Here is a 19,543-nt window from a genome sequence, read left to right on the forward strand (position 1 = left end):
ATGGTTCCTAAATCCATATCCTACTCTCCACAGATAATGTAAAGACTCTGACTGCTCCAGCTTTCAGAAAAGTCACTAAATCTGAATAAAATATTGTCAGATAATGTAAAATGCCTTGGAATATAGCAGTTGTCACCCGGGAAACCATATTAAAATAACTTAAACACACCCCCCCAAATGAATTGTAAAACATGTAAGTAGTTGAGTGATTTATAACTCTCTGAATGAATGTCTATTTTTCCCATCCAAATTTACAACTGCCTTAAAGGGCATTTCTATTCATATTCTGGTTGCAAATGACAACAATCAACCGAAACTAGCATAAGTTTTAAAAGGGAACGAACTGTGTTGGTTAGTTAATTAAATTAGCAGTTGAATAAAGAGTTGTCTGGCATGGGTAAGTCCAGATAGCCATCAAGATATTGACTTTCTACCAATACATCTCTTGACTGTACTCTCCAATAGTTGGCATCACCCTCAAGCAGCATCTCTCCATGCTGCGGAAGGTCAAGATTTGACCCAACAGGGCAGGTCAAGGTTTACAACAGTTTACCAGCCCTGGAAGAAAGAAAGCTTGTCATTCTCAGTAGTTCAAGCATATTCCCTGATTGAGGTTTCATAGGTCTTAGGTGGTCATGTGCCCATTCCTGTACCAATCACTGCAGCCAAGGAGATGTCATGTTGATTGGTTAGGCCTGGGCCACATGTCCCACCCACCCTGGCTCCAGCACAAGGCTCAGTTAGCCCTACAGAAATTATAGAATGGGCTGAAAGTGGGGAAAGCTAGTGACTGAGGTTCAGAAGCAAGGTTCACTTCATAAGGAGTGATGGTAAAGGCAAAGAGAGGGAATTTAGAAAAATACATTCTATCATTATTGTATGTACAAGTACTTCAGTCTTCCAGGGGTGGTGGGAGGAAGGAGAAGGGAGAGTCAGGGGACCAGACCCTTTTATTTTTTGATCCAGGCCATAGTTGTTAAATATAATTGAAAGTCAGGGACAGGGATCCCTGGGTGGCGCAGCGGTTTAGCGCCTGCCTTTGGCCCAGGTCGCGATCCTGGAGACCCGGGATTGAATCCCACGTCGGGCTCCCGGTGCATGGATCCTGCTTCTCCCTCTGCCTATGTCTCTGCCTCTCTCTCTCTCTGTGACTATCATAAATAAATAAAAATTTAAAAAAAAGAAAAAAAAGAAAGTCAGGGACAGCCTGTAAGTTTCTGGACAGTTCCTATATGTTAAAACAATGGCTCCCAAGCTTTAGTGTGTTTTAAGAAATATTTAGAGCAATTATAAAAAAAATACCAGTCCTTGAGACTTCACCCTGACCTGAGATTTTGTTGTTCTGATTTACAGAATTTGCACGTTTATAACCTTTCCCCCATCCTCCCATACATATTACATACAATCGAATGAAAATGGCCTCAGTCCACTCTTTAAGAAACGCTATTAATGAACCTTTTCCTAGTTTAAATAGTGTCTGAAAATAAGCTGAGGATGCCTTGTGTATGGGAGGTCCAGTCACACTGAAGCCTATACCTTCAGAAGTCTCAACAGCCCATCCGATCCCATGATTCCATATGAAGGTACTGCCAGCTGAACACCCCAAATATGTAAACACTGCAGTCCTTTCACCCTTCTCCCCAAAGGGCACTTTCAGATGTCTGCTGGTCATTTGAGATCACAAGATCTCTGTTCTCTGTTGCTCTAGGCCAGCCTCCCTGGCAGCAGCGGCCAACTCTCTGACTTCTGACATGTATTCTAGGTTCTTCTCTGTCATCATTACAGTAGTGCTCACCATATCATGAACTTATTATCCAAATACAGTTTCAAGAAATTTTACTGTGGCAGAGAAACTTTCATTTCATTCACTTAGTAATGTCTTGTAGAAGCTTAAAAAAAAAAAAAATCAAAAAAAGTTCCCAAACCTTTTGCTATTCCCGCACCCTTCAAGCACTCCAGAAAGACTGAGGTTCCCCCCTGAAATTTTCAATAGTTAGAATATCTTCTCCCTGCCTTCATTTCCTAAAGAAAGTCACCAAATCCCCAATTAAAATGCTTCTAATGAGCTAGTTTTTGCTCCCCACTTTGTCAGGACAACTTCCACCATATTACCAGGAGAGGGCAGCAGAGTACAGCGCTCCAGGAAGCAAGCACCTGAACTAGAAAGAAAAACCAAAAAGCCCAAAGCATGTAGCAATAGTAAATGCATGAATTTTGAAATAACACCCTTCTATTGTGATATTTTTCCGACCTCAAGTTAGTTTCTGCAACTCTCTGGCTAATCATCCCATTAACAAACTACATCATCACTCGTGTTGCCAGAGACAGGTAAAAATCACCACAGAAACATTCCAGCAATATGTATGATCACTTTCATACACCTGGGAGACCAGTCATTCAGACCAGTAATGAGTTGGAAAGGCCTGGTGCTGTGCTTGGAATAACATACGTAAATTTCGAAGGAAAAAAAACCCCTCTTTATTAGATTATAACATACTTGACTTTCCAGAACCAATCAGACTCAATTAGCAAATGCCCTTTATATGGTAGATTTTGCTTATAAGGAGGGAAATAGAACCAAGATGTATGACTCCCTAGGCTTACCTCCAAAGGACTTGAAATCCAGTAGGCAAATATACCCACCCAACTACTTATATTAGAATGCTAGTGCTAAATGCAAGGAAGCTGCTTATTTAAATGCGTATGTTGAGCATTTGCTATGGGATTGTCGCACATAGTGCATAAAGCCCTTTATTGCTCAGTTAATTGCCCAGCAAGAGTAAGATGCAAGTAAAATACAGACTAGGACACTGAGACTTAGGTGGGAGCTTATCTGAGCTGAGACCTCTGGCCAATGTGACCTCCATACTTGCACTTCTAACCCTCCTTTTTAGAAGAAGAGGATGCTATTGGTTATTCTGCTTATTACAAAGAATAGCACATGCCCACTTATGGCAATGCTCTTTGTGATGGGGCCTTACATTTCCCCTGAAGTCCCTCAAGGCTTTGCACTATAAGGAGTGGGTTCTGCAGATTATGCATTATGAAGAAAGTTGTCACCAGGAACCAACAGAGGGCAGCAGTAGATACACCATTCTCCTTTATCTGCCATTAGGACCTGCTGGCCCCAGGCCACCCGGCAGGAGATGGGTGTAGGGCTTGAGAGCACCAATTTCTCATTGCCATAAAAATAAATAAATAAATAAATAAATAAATAAATAAATAAATAAATAAATAAACAGATCTCACCATGAAGGAGGCTAAAAATGTCCCCAGCAGGGATCAAAGTTCACTTGGAAATGTCTCTCTTAATAAAGGGAACTAAAAGATAAGGGATGTGGCACTCCTTCTCCAAGACATTTGACATTGTAGATGGTAAATATGCCCACAAGCTTTTAGCCCAGACCCTGAAGGATGCTCACTCTCCTACAGACTCCTTGTAGATGAGCCAGATGTAGAAATGCTAAGTATCCATGCCGGGTCTGCATGCACTGTGGCGACAGGGTCCCCAAGGCCGGCCTGCAGCTGTGGAGCACCCGCCCAACACTGGCATGGATGCCAGTGTTGGTAGTGAAGACGGGACAGTTACAACAGCCATGCCATCAGGAGCTGAGGATGGCTCTACAGTGACTGGCACCTAGCGATCGAGCACTCATTGCTTGTGACAGCATGTCACCCCTGCACTTGTCTGAGATGCAAGACTTTTCAAAGCAACCAAAAGCACTCCTTCCATAGGAGAAGGGAGAGGGGAAACAAGAATTGGCATGCAAAAACTAAAATGGTAACAAAAGATAGTCGGGACATTTATAAATGAGTGTCTGGTCCCTAATTGTTTTCCAAAAGGCCTGTGTGAACATGGCCATCTCAGCCAGGGCCATGGTAATGTTAGATAAAACCTATAATCAAACTGCCACAATTTAACCCTTTTTAAAAAGATTTTTTATTTATTTATTCATGAGAGACATACAGAGAGAGGCAGATATAGGCAGAGGAAGAAGCAGGCTCCTGGCAGGGAGCCTGATGTGGGACTTGATCCCAGGACCTCGGGATCACGTCCTGAGCTGAAGGCAGATACTCACTGCTGAGCCAACCAGGCATCTCAATTTAACCCATTTTGACCTACAAAAATGGCAATCTCCTATGACTTAGCCAATTAAAATAGCAAACAGCAATATAATGGCCACTAACTTTTACCAAGCACTTAACTTATGCCTGGAACAAATTCCAAGTGCATTCCACATGTGAACTCATTCAGCTCATAAGCCAGTGAGGAGGTAGGCTCTCAGTCCACATACAAGGTAACAAAGGACCAGAGAGGCTAAGTAACATGCACTAAGTCTCACAGCCAGGAGGTAGCAAAACTCACTTGGAACCCAGCTACCAAGTTCTGGGCCTCAGGGACCAGAACATGATTGACCGGGAAGGGTTTCTTCAGGGAAGATGGGCCCAGGGACCTTACAATCTGTGTCTTTCCTTCCCTAGGTCAGTCAATACACATTTGCCATGTGTAGTTATCGGGAGAAAAAAGCGGAGCCTCAGGAACTTCTCCAACTGGATGGCTACACTGTGGACTACACCGACCCCCAGCCAGGTACCCACCCACCCTCTAGGCTATGAACCCCAGAACTCTCCCTGGACCTGAACCATGGGTCAACTAATATTTCCTGGGCACTTCCTCCATGCTAGGCACTCAAGCCACATTCCCAGGCTTCGCGGGTGACCGGGACGGCCACAGTCCCTGAGCTGACGGAGTTTCCATCCTGGTTGAGTGAATGCCATGCCATTCAAGGGCTTTGATTTTACTCAAGGGATCTTTATAAATCCAGAAAGGAAACATAATACATTTTTCTTTCACATAACCCTGCCCACATCACATATGTACTCCACCTAAAATGCTAAAAAAGAAATTACTGCTGGGGGAGTCTTACATGTACACTAAGGACTGCATGTACGTGTGTATGTTAGTGTGTGTGCTTTTCACCTGTGATGTGTGGGCTTGGCGGGTGTTGTGTCTCCATGTCTAAGTGAGCCTGTCCTGTATCTGCTAACTACAATCCAAGGTTAGCTGATGGCACTTGAAAAGAAAACTCTCCCTAAATTCTTCTTTCCTAAGTAGACACCAATCCACAAGCATAGACATCCAAGCTCCTCAGCCTTATGTAACTAAAAGAACCACACAAATGGTAGTATTTCTCATAAGTTCTACATCCTGCCCCCTCACACCTCTTCCCCCCACCCATTTTATCTTTTTCCCGGGAAAAAAAAAAATGAATAAAAATCAGCCTCAAAGAACCTTCAAAATGGGGAGGGGGGGTGCGAAATCTTTTCAGCATATTAATGAACAACAAGCACCAACAGCCCTCTCCCAGAGAAGTTTATTTTTATGCCAAATCTGCACAAGGGAAGCATTTCCAACCATACTGCATTATTTGGCCCAAAACCTTTTTTCTACTCCCATATTGCTCTTCCACATGCAACAAAATACACATAAAAGAAAAACAGAGTTTGAGAAAAGATGGAATGTTAACCTGAAAAGGTGTGGCAGGGAAGGCCTGAGGCCCAGTCCGCTTAGGAAAATTAGCCCCTTCAGAGTCCCAGCCCTGAGTGGTGTGGACTCGTCCCCACACCTCCCCCTGGGTAATCTGTCTGCCTCCAGCCCAAGCACGATACAGAGCTGACCACAGAAGGCGAGAATTAAAGGCTCCGCCTGGAAATCCTTCATAATAAGTAGAGCCTACAAGTTTGAAACAATTTCACGCAACATCTCATTGAAAGGATGTGGCTTCTGCATTAAGAAACCGGCCCTCACAGGTTTCTGCAATAGTTTGCATTCTTTTCAGACCATTGAGTTCCTTTCAGAAAAATAGATTCCAACTTTCCAAAGACCAGCATTTTAAAGCGGGGTGGGGGGTGGGGGGGAAAGGCCCCAGGTGCGTAGGATATCCATAGCATCTTCTGGTGGTAATTCCTTCTAAGCCAGTTCCCAGGCCCCTTGCCCCCACATGATTGCATTTGGACCTTACCACAATCCCACCAAAGAGACCAGGATCCTCTTCCCATTTTAAAAAGAAAGAAAAGGAGCTGGAACCCGGGGTCTAGCCCACGTCATTCTTTGGCACTTGCAGTAAACCATAGCTACGTGTACTGCTACTGCAAAGCTAGAATTGTTATTTTATCGTAGGAAAACAGAACTCTCTTCCCACAACGGGGAGGGCAGGAGCCGAGAGAAAGCTGTTCTATATACATACAAAAGTTAATTGTGCACATATATTATCAAAGCTTCTTTTTTTTTCTACATTGGTCCCATGGGATATAATTTATAAATTCCTTTACCAAGGATGCACATGGAAAGTAAGTTGTTTATGTTCTGGAGAATGATAAGCAACTTCTTTTCCGTTCTTCCATGTGCCAAGTCCTATTTATCTCCAAATGTTTGATTGAAAATGGAGATTGCAATACTCCCAATTGTCCTAAGAAGTCTAACTCAGAATTTCTTAAAGAGTCCTTGAACTCCCGGCCCCGCTCCTAACCCATGAACCAGAGGGGAGGAGGCCAGAATCCTTATATTTAAATAAGCACTGTCGAGGATTCCTGTGCACAGTCAAGTTTGCCAGCTGGAGATGGAAGTCATGCACAATTTAGCCACTGTCCTCAGAGATTCGAAAATCTCCTCAAGCTCTCCCTGACAGGTGAGTGTGCGAACGGGGATGGACTTCTGAGTCCCTCCGGTTCCCGCTGCGCTGGGCTTGGCGCAGATGTCTGTGGAGCCCCCAGGTGGAGATTGTTTATGGGGAGGCAGCCTTGTAGGCGTGTGTGTTCTTGTCTTTGTGGCGGCCTCGGATCTAGATGGGCACCCAGACACCAGCCTGTGCGCCAAATCAACTCTACCTGGTTAGGATCTTTGAAATATTACTTCGACGAATTGGTAAATAATTGTATGTGAATTTTACATACAGGCTATGCATCCTGAGCTTAAAATGAGAATGCTTCACCTTGCATTTCCCTGGGGGCGGTTTGGAGAGTATACAGGGATCTCTCAAGTCCTATTAGATTAAGTAATTCAGTCCAAATAAAAGGATATTCAGAATAATTCAACGGCACAGTTTACGCAACTACACTTAGCCCTGGACAACGATACCCTTGTAAATAGACTGTGGCCGTCCAAGCAGCTTTGCTGGAACAGCCGTCCCCCTGCCCCCGCCACGTCACCCCCCCAGGGAGCTGGCCAACCTTCCCTGCCTGGTCCTTTCCCAGACGCGTCCTCTTGTTCTTGACAGGTCAGTACCTGTGGGGCTGTTTCCCCGGTTCCCCGTGAAGAGCCCCTGCACACTGTCACACGTCATGTCCCACAGACGCAGTCCCCAGGAATCGCTGCCTTGTCTAAAGCTCTGCTGCCTCGGAGCATGTGTTGTTCACTTTGCTTTCTCCTCCCTTGGGTTGCTTTCAGCGGGATTGTTCTGGTCCCCCCTTGCTTTCACTGGTGTGCCTTCGGTCTCCAATGCCTTCTGAAAAAGCTCTGTGGCTCTCCGCTGCTGTCACTGCCACGGCTTCTGCTGCTTTACATAGTTCTCCTTGTGCTCCACTCGCTCCACAATTAGGCTTCATTCTGTGGTTAACAACTAGTTCTCAGAGAGCTTTTGCTGTGCGTCGGGCCATGCTATTGGGCTTTGGGCCGTACAGCACGAGGGGTGCACTAGTCAGCCGGACAGGGGGGCTAGAAGCCCAGCTCCATTGCCTACAGCCCTATTCTGTGTCCATCGGCTAGTTACAGCCTTCTCGGTGATTGTTTCCTCATTTATAAAATGGGAATGATAGTACTTACTTTGTAGGGCCATTGAGAGGATCAAATAAAAATCTGAAAACTTCTTAGTTTCTTTCTACCTTTACCTCTCCACTTTCCAAAGCAACCCTGTGAACTGACCTTCTGAGAGTAGCTCCAGGAACACAGCCTCCCCATCCCCTGGGTGCAGGTCCTGGAGGGTAGGGAGTGGGGCAGGGGGAATCACCCTCCAGTGATACTGAGCCTGGCATTCACTGGACAAGCATCACAGTAGCTAATCCCAAAAGTTACCATGAGGCTAGGCTGCAGAAGGTCTGTTGACTCACTGTTTCAGCTCCTTCATGTTCACTTTTCGGGGCTTAAAGCATTCCTCAAAGCTCTTCTTCCTTTTCCTTCCAGATTTGCCTTCTTATCATGCTATCCATTCATCTCATCAGATTTTCCTTGCTTGCTAACTGGATATCATCCTATCCAAACCACACATTTAAAAACCCTCCATAAGAAATTAGATAAAATACTCTCTCCTAATCATAACTACCAAAAAGCTTTTGTTAAAAATGCTATAGCACTATGCCCTCCGCGCGAAGAAGTAGCTGTTGATTGTTCAAGAGCCCCTGGCAATTCTAAGTGCAGAATTTCCAACACACATGCACTCTATGGGATAGACACGCCTGAATTAACATTAACAGCACAAAGGAGAAGTCTTAGCATCACCAGAAATCTCTTCCCGATGCCAACTACCAAGCCACCTGGTGACTGGGCCTTTTTGGAGATTTGGGGGTGCTATTCACTCTGCGCATTCTCCTCTCTGTATTAAACTGATAATTGGGAGGGTGATGATGAGCAACCTGATGGAGAAAGGAACTTTATTTCCAGCCAGAAGTGTACCTAAAATTATAATATTTTGGAATAGATTGACAGACACAATGTAGCTGTAGCCTGAGCCCAAAGAAGTTTCCACCTACCTGTCCCTAAATTTTAACCTTGAGAGTCATCTGTGGATAAACAATGGTCTGTAGAGCATTCATTCACTCAACAAGTATTTGCTAAATACCTACTATAAGCTATGCACTATTCCAGGCATGAGGGATACAGCAGTGAACAAAATGGACAGACATTCCTTGTCCTTATGAAGTTAAGTAAATTCTTGTCAGAAGGTGTTAAGCAAGATAAAAAAAGGATGGCAACTGAGGGGTAAAGGTCAGGGAGGGACTCAATAAGAATGAGATGTTGGAGCAATGATATGAAGGAGATGATGATGTGAATCATGCAGACATCTGGAGGAAGTGTATTCTAGGCACAGGAAACAACAAGTGCAAAAGTCTCAAGGTGGGAACATGCTTGGAGTGTTCGAGGAACAGCAAGAGATGAGTGTGGCTACCGGGAAGTACGTGCATGTATGCACAAAGCAGGGAGTGGGAGGAGACAAGGGTAGAAGTAGCAGTGGGTAAATCTGTGGAGCCTTGCAGGCCTTGTCAGAACCTAGACCTTTCCTCTGAGTGAAATGAGGATCGACTGGTTTTGAGCAGAGGAGTGCTCTTGCTAAACTGATTTGACTCTTGCTAAACTGATTACTTTGGCTGCCATTGGGAGTCAACTATAGAGAGTGAGGATGAAGCAGAATCTTACAGATAAGATAGGAGACCATTAAAATAGTCCATGTGAGAGGTGACCATGACTAGAATGCAAGCACTGGAGGTGGAAGAAGGGGTCAAATTCTGGTATAATGCTCTGTAGATATAACCATCAGAATTCCATTGGAAGTGGGCAGTAAGAGGAAGTGAGAAGTCAAAAAGGACCCCAGGTCTGAGGGCTTGAACATTTAGAGGGACAAGCTCAGCTCTACTGAGGAAGGGAGGAGTTTGGAAGAAAGACCAGGAGTTCAGTGTTAGACATGATGAGCTTGGGGTGTCTAGCAAATATCCATGCAAAGTCAAGACAACCATTAGATGTTCAGGTCTGCAGTTCACAGGAGAGGCCCAGTGTGGAGATAGAAATGTAGAGACTATTATAAGCAGATTCATGGTGTTTAAGACTGGATGGCATCACTGGGGAAGAGAAGAGGTTCAAGGACACACCAGGATGCTACGGCACTCAACAGTCAGGAGAAGGAAGAGAAGCCAGCAAGCAAGACTGACAAGTAGCAGCCAGGGAGAGAGAAGGAAATTGGGTGACCTGGAACCAAGTGAAGAAAGTGTTTCAAAGAAAATCAAATGTCAGCCCATGGATTGAATAAAATGTAGATTCTGAACTGACCTTTGGATTCAGCAATGTGGAAGTCATTGATGACCTTGACGAGTTCCCATGGGACAGCAGCCTGATTGGAGAAGCTTTAGGGCAGAATAGGGGGAGAAAGACTGTTGTTACTAAAAGTGTGGTCCTGGGGTATCTGGGTGGCTAAGTGATTGAGCATCTGTCTTTGGCTCAGGTCGTGATCTCAGGTCTGGGGATCAAGTCCTGCATTGGGCTCCCTGCAGGGAGCCTGCTTCTCCCTCTGCCGATGTCACTGCCTCTCTTTCTGTGTCTCTCATGAATAAATAAAATCTTTAAAAAAAAAAAAGGAAAGGAAAGAAAGTGTGGTCCTTAGACCAGCACCATCTGCATCCTCTGGGAGCTTGTTAGAAATGCAGGTTCTCAGGCTTCTAACCCCGACTTACCAAATCTGCATTCCAACAAGATGCCCCTGGGATTCACAAGGGCACTAAAATTTTAAGAAGCGCTGGTAGAGATTCCTCTTATACTGTAAAGCAAACAATAATAGGACAATAGCTGAAGGGAGATGTGGGGTCGAGATGTTCTTGTGGTGGTGGTGGTGGTTTGTTTTTAAAAGTGAAAAAAATAATAGTATGCTTAAAAGCAGATATCTACCCCACCATTACACAGCCTGTTTGACAATTCTGTCCCCAGCAAGACAAAGACAATGACAAGAGCCAATCTCAGAATGTCTGTTTTTAAATTACGACTTCACTCTGTGGCCAAGTGGGTATCAGAGTTCCCATTCTAGAGTCAGATTCTCCCTTCCCTGGCCCAAAGAAAAGCAGCAGAAATGGCCTTTCTCGGGGCTTTGTTCTGCTGAGAACATAGCAGCTCAGCTTAATAGTGTTTATTCCCTTTTATTCCAGGTTTAGAGGGTGGCCGAGCCTTCTTCAATGCAGTCAAAGAAGGAGACACCGTGATATTTGCAAGTGATGACGAGCAAGATCGCATCTTATGGGTCCAAGCCATGTATCGGGCTACTGGGCAGTCACACAAGCCTGTGCCCCCGACCCAAGTCCAAAAGCTCAATGCTAAGGGAGGGACTGTGCCTCAGCTGGATGCCCCCATCTCCCAATTTTGTAAGTAAATATGCCATTTGTTTACAATAGCTCTGTAGAGGAAAGTAAATTTTCCAAAGTTGAAGTAGAAAATCTAGTTGCTTTTGTGTTAAGGATTCATAAAATATGTTTGCTGGGGGAAAAAAAATATGAATTTGGAGGGGTGGTGGGGAGTGGGGACCAAAATGTTAGATGAAAGTAATTTTAAAGTGCAATACTTGACATTCCCTCCTGCCCCCCACCCAAGGACTAAACAGAGGAGAATGTATTTTAGGTGGATTTTTATCTCTTTGTTTTGGTGAGAGTTTGGAATTCACAGCCAGACTTGTATTTGTTTGAGTCCTTCAAATATAGTAGGTTATGTATGTCTTTGACTCATTTCTTCCTATTAAAAGTAATTTTAAAATAGGGCTCGATTTGAAGTAAATTTAAATCTGCAACTTAGAACCATTTAAAAATAAATGATGACATTATCACATGCAGTGGAAAAAAACAAAAAACAACAAAAAAAATGGTACCTAAAATCCCATTCTGAGCAAATATACCAGGACTCAAAATTGAAGCCGTCTGTTTAAACAGCCCCAGTTCAGTTTCCAGTTTTTTCTTTTACCTCTACATCCATTTCCATTTCTTGCCCCTTTGCCATGACTTTTTCTACCTTGGGGAGTTTTTCTTTTTTTTTTCTCACAACATTTCTGATACATGAGGGCAAGGTGAAATCTACCATACACCTGGAGGGAGTTATTAAATCAAAGAAAATGGAAACACAGGAAACCTATAGCACCAAATAAAGTGATTCATTTTAGTTACAAACATTAATCCTAACCAGAGACGTCCACCTTACCCTATCAAGTCATTTGCGGATCACTCAGGTACAAGTCATTTTTAGTGATAGTTATGATTACTCCTTACTTTAGCCTGGACCCCACTCAATCGAGTTCACAGAGACAACTGTCTAGGTGATGAGACACAAAAACGAGGAAGATAGATGAGGTCCCTGTGCTCAGGATATCTCTGTTCCAGTAGGAGAATCTAGCCAGCACACAAGTCAAGAAACAAGTTAAGACAGTTGTAGACGTTAGAAACTATGAAGAATCTAATGCAGTGGTGACTGGGTAGAGAAAGATGATCTGAACTTTAGCCCAAATGATAGGAATTCAGCTCCACAGTACCTTAGAAAAGAGAACTGCACCAGCTGGGAAGGCAAGTACAAAAACCCACAGCAGAAACTTGACCTTCACCCTGATGCTTCTACATGGTCTCTCCCCCTGTCGCTCTTAAACAAAATATGCATTTGATTCAAATGATTTTGCAGCAACAACAAAATAGAGGTTAATTCTCTCTCCAGTGTATACTGTCATGTCCATTTCTGCCTAACAAGACTGTATGTTCTTAAACCTGTAACTCCCTTGCTTATGGGAAAGAAATTCTTTTTGGAGGAGAAATACTCTTCATCAGGTCCTCCCAATAATTCCTGTCTGGTACCTATAGTTTCTTAAAGGAAGGTGCATTCTCCATGGAACATCGTGGACAATCATACAATCACCATGGGTTTCCATGCAGAAAAACCTGAAAGAAGGAGGCAAAGGTTGAGGAAGGACTTTGGAGTAAGGGCAGCCCTCCCGACCATAACCACCACCAACTTCCCCATGCTCTTCTTGCTTTCTCTAATATTTAGGACACTTGGATTCATTTGAGAGCAATAAAGAGACAGGGCAACATCTCTTTCTATTGGTTTAGTCATGAGTTGAGATAAAACATACCCCAAAATTTATTTAATTTGTTTTAAAAACTACTCTGTGATGGAATCCATCCTTTCACCTTGCCTAAGAGGCTCCATTTTAATAAATTTAGAAATAACACATCCTATCATATTCCTCTGAAATGGAATTATCTGTACATCAGGGAGGAAAATTCCTAATTATAATCATCATCCAAATCAACCTCATAGAACATGGATCTCAGGTGGTATTTGGAAAATACTGGTTTTATTTCCAAAGAATCTCAATTTCTTCTAAAGTCATTTCACCTTACCTTCAGTGTTCTTGTTCATCATCCACCCAGATCAAGAGATTACTGCTTCATTTGTGATTAGCCTCACTTTTTCCTTGTTAGGATAGGAAAGAGGAAGAAATTCAGGAGTAAAAGTAAATGGAAACCAGACACTGATTAAAAAAAGAAATCCGCTGATGGAGGCTGTAAGGAAGGGATAGTTGTCTCCTTGTGGAAATACATAGGGGCTCTTGATTAAATTCATTAGATTAGGATTCATTCAGCAATGAAATTAGAATGCTAGTCATTAGGCATCAGCAGGAAGATTTAATTGAGTGCACATCAACTTGATGTATGTCACCACCCTAGTTGACATAGGAAACTTGCATTAAATGGGACACCCAAAGCAAGATTCTAAGGGTTAGAATTTGGAGAGTGGATAATATCATCCCTAGAGAGCATGGGAGGTAGATTGAAGGGATGAGAGAAGGCAAGATAATTCATGCCTCTGAAATTTATCAGTAGCTGGTGGTGGAACCCCCCCCCCTCTCTCTTGTCTCCTTAATCACTGCTCAGGAACAAGGTTCTCTAAAGAGTGTGAGGCCCTACCACACCTGCCAGGTTTTATAAGAAAAAAGGTACCACTTTCATCCATGCAGACTGCGCGCTTCATTAGTCATTTTTCACCCAGACAAAACTGTGAATGGTGCCTATTGAGTTGCGCAGTGCCCAATCTGCACAACTGTACACCATTGACCCTGTAATAAATGATAATCCTTACCTAGAGCTTCAATCCAATAATGTTGAACCCAGTAATCCCATAGTTACTGTACTACTCCTGGAACAGAGGCTCAATACCACTCCAGATTCTTTCTATTGTTAGTTTAGGCACTTAATAAAAACTGCAACCAGAGTAACAGCAAATGAGCCTTCTGTTCCCATAATTTAGCAGAGGAATCCAGTCAGAATTTTAACCAACCCAGCTTTCTGCACCTGATTGTTTGGAGTTAGGTCTACTTAAAACCAATGATAAAGATCAAAAAAGGAACAAGAAGCTCTACATTCCATGGAGTTACTGAGTAGTGATGCATAACAACCAAAAACTGGCTAGGGGTTTGACAGTATATCATAATTTTCAGTGGAATCTGCTACAGAATGGTGGTTATGTCACAATCACTTTACAGCTGCATTTAATTTGTTAAACTCAAACCATCACTATTAAACAGATCAGGCCTCATTTGTGGGTAGCAGTCAAACTCACAGTGTTGATTTATTTTGAGAGTTACCACCTTATCCAGATTTGCCCGCGACTTCCCTGGTTTTCTCACTAAAAGTTTTGTCTCCAGAAATGGCCTCGGTTCTGGACAAACTGGGACTGGTTGGTCACTTGGCATGACAAAGCAAGGTTCTAGAAAAATGCAAAAAAGTTACAACATAGTAATAAACAGCAATCTTTGATCCTTTCGCTGATAGTTGGTTCTCGGCCCATATTGACACATCACAAACATTCAGTCATGGGTTCTGTAACAAAAAGAGTAAACACAATCAAGTATTGCATTTTAAAAAGGTTTCCTTGACTTCCAAAAGGTAAGGGTCATTCTCAAGTACCTAGTCCTGTACACAGTTCATCAAATCTTGGTTTTAAATACGTGTTCGAAGTATTTGCCTTTCTTGCAAGTGAATAATTTTTAAGAACAACGTTTCAGTGAGTTAACTTTGTAATCACTTTACTAGTATTAGTTGGCATAGGGAAGCTACAGAAAAATGGGAGAGGTTTTTAGGGTAGAGAAAAATAAACACTCCAGTCTTGTCATGTCGCTGTCTGCTAAAGGGGGAACTGAGAATGGAACATTTTACAGTTTGGGAAGCTCAGGAGTAATTATGAGTTTATTTGGGTCTTTCTAAATTCAGTTTGACAGACTTCTGGGTGCAGTTTTTATTTTTTGCAATTTCAAAATGAAAAGACACGTCTAAGAAAGAGTGGAGTGGAGTATTTATATGGCATTGTAAAAACCGAAAAAAAAAATAGATCCTGCTATTCATTAGTTTGTATGTGACTCTACAATGATTTTGGGAGGGTTCCACCAAACTTTAAAACCTTTTTGTTCTTTTGTGGTTTTTTTGGTGTGTGTTCTTGTTGATTTCCTTTTTCCCCCTTTTATTTTGGTTGAAACGTGAAAAAATTAAGTCAGTGGCCAGCTGTACGTTTTTAAACAAGTATTTATGATTTTCCAGTTTTTAAGGCCAATGTTGCTCACCTTGGAAACTATGTTCAAGTCTGTTGTCGAGGGTTGCCACAATTTATTACGCCAAGTGGCCTCTCATTGAGACACCTGATTCCTGTCCAATCTGTGTTAGAGGAACAGTAAAAACCAGTACCTCCGTTCTCATTCGGAGTGGGGGGAGGGGGTATTTTAAACTTTGCTCGTTGGTCAATGATTACTTGATATATCACTTGCAATGAGTCTCATTTTAATGTCTGTTTCTCAACTAATAACTGTTAATCACATCATACATCCCTAAAGTTGGATGTTTTGAGAATTGTTCTATTTTTGCTACCCCCCAAACAGACTTCAAAGTTAGTGGGGTCTTGGTTACTGTTGGTTTGGGAGGGGGGGTTGATTTTGGTTTTTGTTTTATTTTGTTTCATTTAAGTTTCCTTGTTCAATCTTTGCTCAAACCCGAGAACTTTAGCTGCTAGGTTAGAACTCCTGTCTGCTTTCCTGAGCCTTGTTGCTAGTCTTTATGTTATTCTGGTTTGTTCCTTCTTACCCTGCTAACTTCTAGCTGGACTGAAGGGTAAGTGTTCCCCTATAGCTAGCACAGCTCAGATAATCAGACTAGATTATCTGACACCTGCAATGTGCTTCCTCCCTCTCCTCTTAAATCTCCCTCATGTCTAGACTTTGTAGTAAAACTTTTCATGTTATTTTCCTGACCTTAGGTTTGAAATGTAAGCTTCCATACGGAAACTAGGATGCATGTGATGTGTGCATAATTGCCTCCTCTCCTTGGCTTTCATATTGGCATCAAATGATCCTCTGAGTAAAGCCAACCATTAACATCTCCTAATTTTTTTCATTCCGAGAATATTAATTAGCATCATAACAAAATGGCAAATGATGCCTTTGTTTCATGGAATTCACAGCTACCTGACTGCTTAATGCCTGAAAACAGATCATTTTGCACTCTGATAATGTGTTATTGTTTTTCCTCTCCAATTCCAAAGATAAGAATGGTCAGCTGTACCTGTGGGGTGGTAACCATGGATACCTTAACAAATAGAAAAGTGGGGTAGGACACCCAAAGACGTTAACTGAATAAGATTTCAAGAAACTGCTGAATACAATGAATAAAGTAAATGCATTATTTGAACACTAAAGAGTTCATTCTACCTGACTTGAGGGTGTGCTCTAAGTAAGATCCAAAGGAGGATTAATTTTGAAAGGAGAGCTATAATACATGGGATCACACACACAAAAACAGGAAATTAAGGACACGATTGAGCCCATGTAGCTTTTTCACAGAAACTTCAGATTCACAATCTCACAATACCGTAGAGGGTTTGGACCTCTGGTCTAGAATGTCTCACTGCTACTCCCCCAATGACAAGGATAACAATAGCTTTTTCGATGTCATTTGTATTGGTACTAATTTTTCTAAAAATACACCTGTAAGAGAGAAAAGAAACTTTAAAACTTAGACAAACCTTTCTCTTCGCTATTTGAGTTACTAATGAAAGAGAATCTACAATTCCTTTATTCATACAGAGAAAAGCTGCCCACCCAATGTATTGAGGGTAGACTTGACCTTAGAAGGAAATAGAAAAACCAGTCAAGAGAGCAGGCAAATATGTACTTGAGTATTCTGAATGCTGATTTAGAAACTGTAGGTCATATCATTCCTCCGCCCATTTAATAATAGTACTTTCTTCTAATTCTTTGTTTCTTTAATTTGCTTTCTTTACCCTTTCTTTCTTTTTTCTTTTGTTTTGCATAAATGTACCCCTGGCTAGCAGACAGATTTTTTTTCACCACTCCAAGCAGATACTTAATTTAACTTAACTTTACTTTGAATGTCTGATGAGGCATTTTAAAAGCTTACCATAGAATGTGAATATAGTGGGAATTTAGGGTTTTGCTATACTTTTTTTTTTTTAAGAATGAAAGGATGGGTGAATAGATGTCTGAATGAAATCTGTTTTGAGCAAATTTACATATATTTGCACAACAACGCATTGCTATCCTAGTAGATTTCCAAATAGTCGTTTGCCTTTACTCCTTTCTATAGTTTTATCTCATGAAGAGTTTTGCTGTATCTTCTTGTATTGTCAACTTGCAGTTGCTACGTTGCAGGAATGCAATATCAAAGCATTAATTCAATATCAAATTAATTTGCATGACCCCAAGCCACATGGTAAATCATTTTCCTTCTCGTTGCAAAAGTAAATGACCTTTTAAAAAGAACAGACTCCCAAAACCAGGTCGAAAATTTTCCAAATGATATGATCTACATAGTCCATGTTAAATGAAGGTTCATTTCTTTGTTAACTACTTTAGGCACATTTTAAATGTATTATTCACTCATCAGTCGAGCACACTCATGTCATGTAGTGATTTACAGTAAGATACATTATTAATTAGCCAACTACAGAAAGTTTATTTTTGCTCCTGTCACAGGGAATGTAAAGACATCATCAAGTACTCCGTAAATTAATTGAAAATATAATAAATACAGCAGGGAAAATTACAAATCATTTACTTATTCATTTTGAGATCGTTGACAAAATCTCTCATGATTTTTACTCTGTCTTATGACAAATTATAAAAATTAACTTGAAGTAAACATCACATGTTTATCCCTTTGGGTGTACTTCCATAATAGTTTTAAATTCAAGATTTTTGCAAAATGAAACATGGCCCTTCATAGCTTCTGAGAAGCCATTCTCTCTTGGCCATGCAAGTTAGCTTGACTGAGTCAAGGGGACCATGAAGAAATGAAGTTGTTTCTCAAGGGCAGCAGGCATGGGAGGACCAATCTTTTGCTTGCTATGCAGAGCTGAGGCAGAGCACAACATCCCCTGGTTACTTGATCATGGCACAAAAAACTCTTCTAGAAAAATCTGTAAACAGCCAGCTGCCATCAATCATTGTCATTTCTTTATTTCATGTCTTCTGATGAGGTTGACTACTGTCATTGTTCGTTATTGTCCAAACCATACATTCACTCTTGTACTGTCAAGCAGATATGACAAGCACACATTTTCCATATAAGAAAGATACAAAGTCACCTTTTAATTTGCAGTTTGGGTTCACAATGACTTTAGAGTCACATTAGCTATTCTCTTGCCTCTAGCATCCATCAGGAGTAGCAACAGCCATAGCTGTGCTCTACATTTCAGTGATAAAGTGGCACCTCTAGCTTATTATAAAAGGGACTCATTAGAGAAAGGAGCCTCTCTGAGACAATTTATTAACAGTACAATCATAATTATTTTCAACAGCAGAATTTCTTTTTTCCTAGCCTACAAAAAGTTCTAAAATGTAATGCTACAAAATAAAAAGAGAGATTTGACCTTTTGTCCTCATTTCCTCAGCTCTTAGAATAATGGGAAAATCTCAATAAAATGAAAATTTGAAAGCTGTATTAATACTCCCAAGAAAAGTACATGTATTTGGTAGACCTTATTGCGAACTTGTCTAAAAAGTTTTGTATCTGAACCAGATCACATAAATAGGCTTGTTATTAAGACAAGAGATCATGAAAAATCTTATATGTTTCCCATGGCAAGGAAGAAAAAGGAAATGAATATTACACATGAAATAAACCCAAACATCTGATCAATTAAAGAACAACATAAGTAACTGGGTCATCAATTAGTGACATCACTTGAATTTTACTGAAGTAGATAAAATGAGAGTATAAAATCCATTTTTTTTAAAGTATAATCATATCACTTTAGGAACCTGTATTTTCCCAACTTTCCTTAAATGCCAAACCAAAATTGTTTTTGAGTAAACTTGGGGTAAAGTTCTGATGAATTTCCACTCAAAAGTATACCTACCTTCCATAAGTCTTTGTGTCCATCAGCCTGCTTCTGTGTCATGGATACCATTAGTAAGATTTTAAGTTTCTTAATGTTGTTTAGGTACCTCTGTCAACTTTATTCATCTAAGGTTAGTCTGAAGTCATGTCTGTGCCTATGCTATACAGGACTTCAGAATTTTTATGCAATTAAACCCCAGAAGTAAAACAAGTAGCATTGTTTGGAAGATGTGTTGAATTATGCCCTACCTGCAGAGCCTGTAAAATTACACAGCCAATTTTTAGAGCATTTGGAGCCCTCACGGACCAAGGAAGGCTTAGAAACTTCTCAGCCAGGTCCAGAAAAAGTAAAGGTTTAAGTCAATTCTTAAATTGCAGTCAATCCTTGATTTCTAAAAGAGAGGGGGAAAAA

At 41.4% G+C, this 19,543-nt stretch overlaps 1 protein-coding gene and 1 long non-coding RNA gene across 10 annotated transcripts in view; one reads left to right on the forward strand and one right to left on the reverse strand.

Annotated features, from left to right (window-relative positions):
* Positions 1 to 19,543, forward strand: part of CADPS (calcium dependent secretion activator) — a 459,922-nt gene that overhangs the window by 295,554 nt on the left and 144,825 nt on the right. For all 9 annotated transcript variants that reach the window (XM_072785555.1, XM_072785556.1, XM_072785557.1 and 6 more), the window contains exons 10-11: positions 4,483 to 4,591; positions 10,903 to 11,115. In XM_072785555.1, the coding sequence (XP_072641656.1) occupies positions 4,483 to 4,591; positions 10,903 to 11,115 (322 nt within the window). The remainder of the gene's footprint in view (positions 1 to 4,482; positions 4,592 to 10,902; positions 11,116 to 19,543) is intronic.
* Positions 12,390 to 14,096, reverse strand: LOC140611310 (uncharacterized). Its single transcript, XR_012012589.1, has 3 exons — positions 13,868 to 14,096; positions 13,129 to 13,201; positions 12,390 to 12,663 (listed from the first exon to the last, which is right to left on the reverse strand). It is a non-coding gene; the product is annotated as an uncharacterized lncRNA (long non-coding RNA).

Source organism: Canis lupus, chromosome 19 (genome assembly GCF_048164855.1).
Source record: "Canis lupus baileyi chromosome 19, mCanLup2.hap1, whole genome shotgun sequence".
Lineage (NCBI taxonomy): Eukaryota > Metazoa > Chordata > Mammalia > Carnivora > Canidae > Canis > Canis lupus.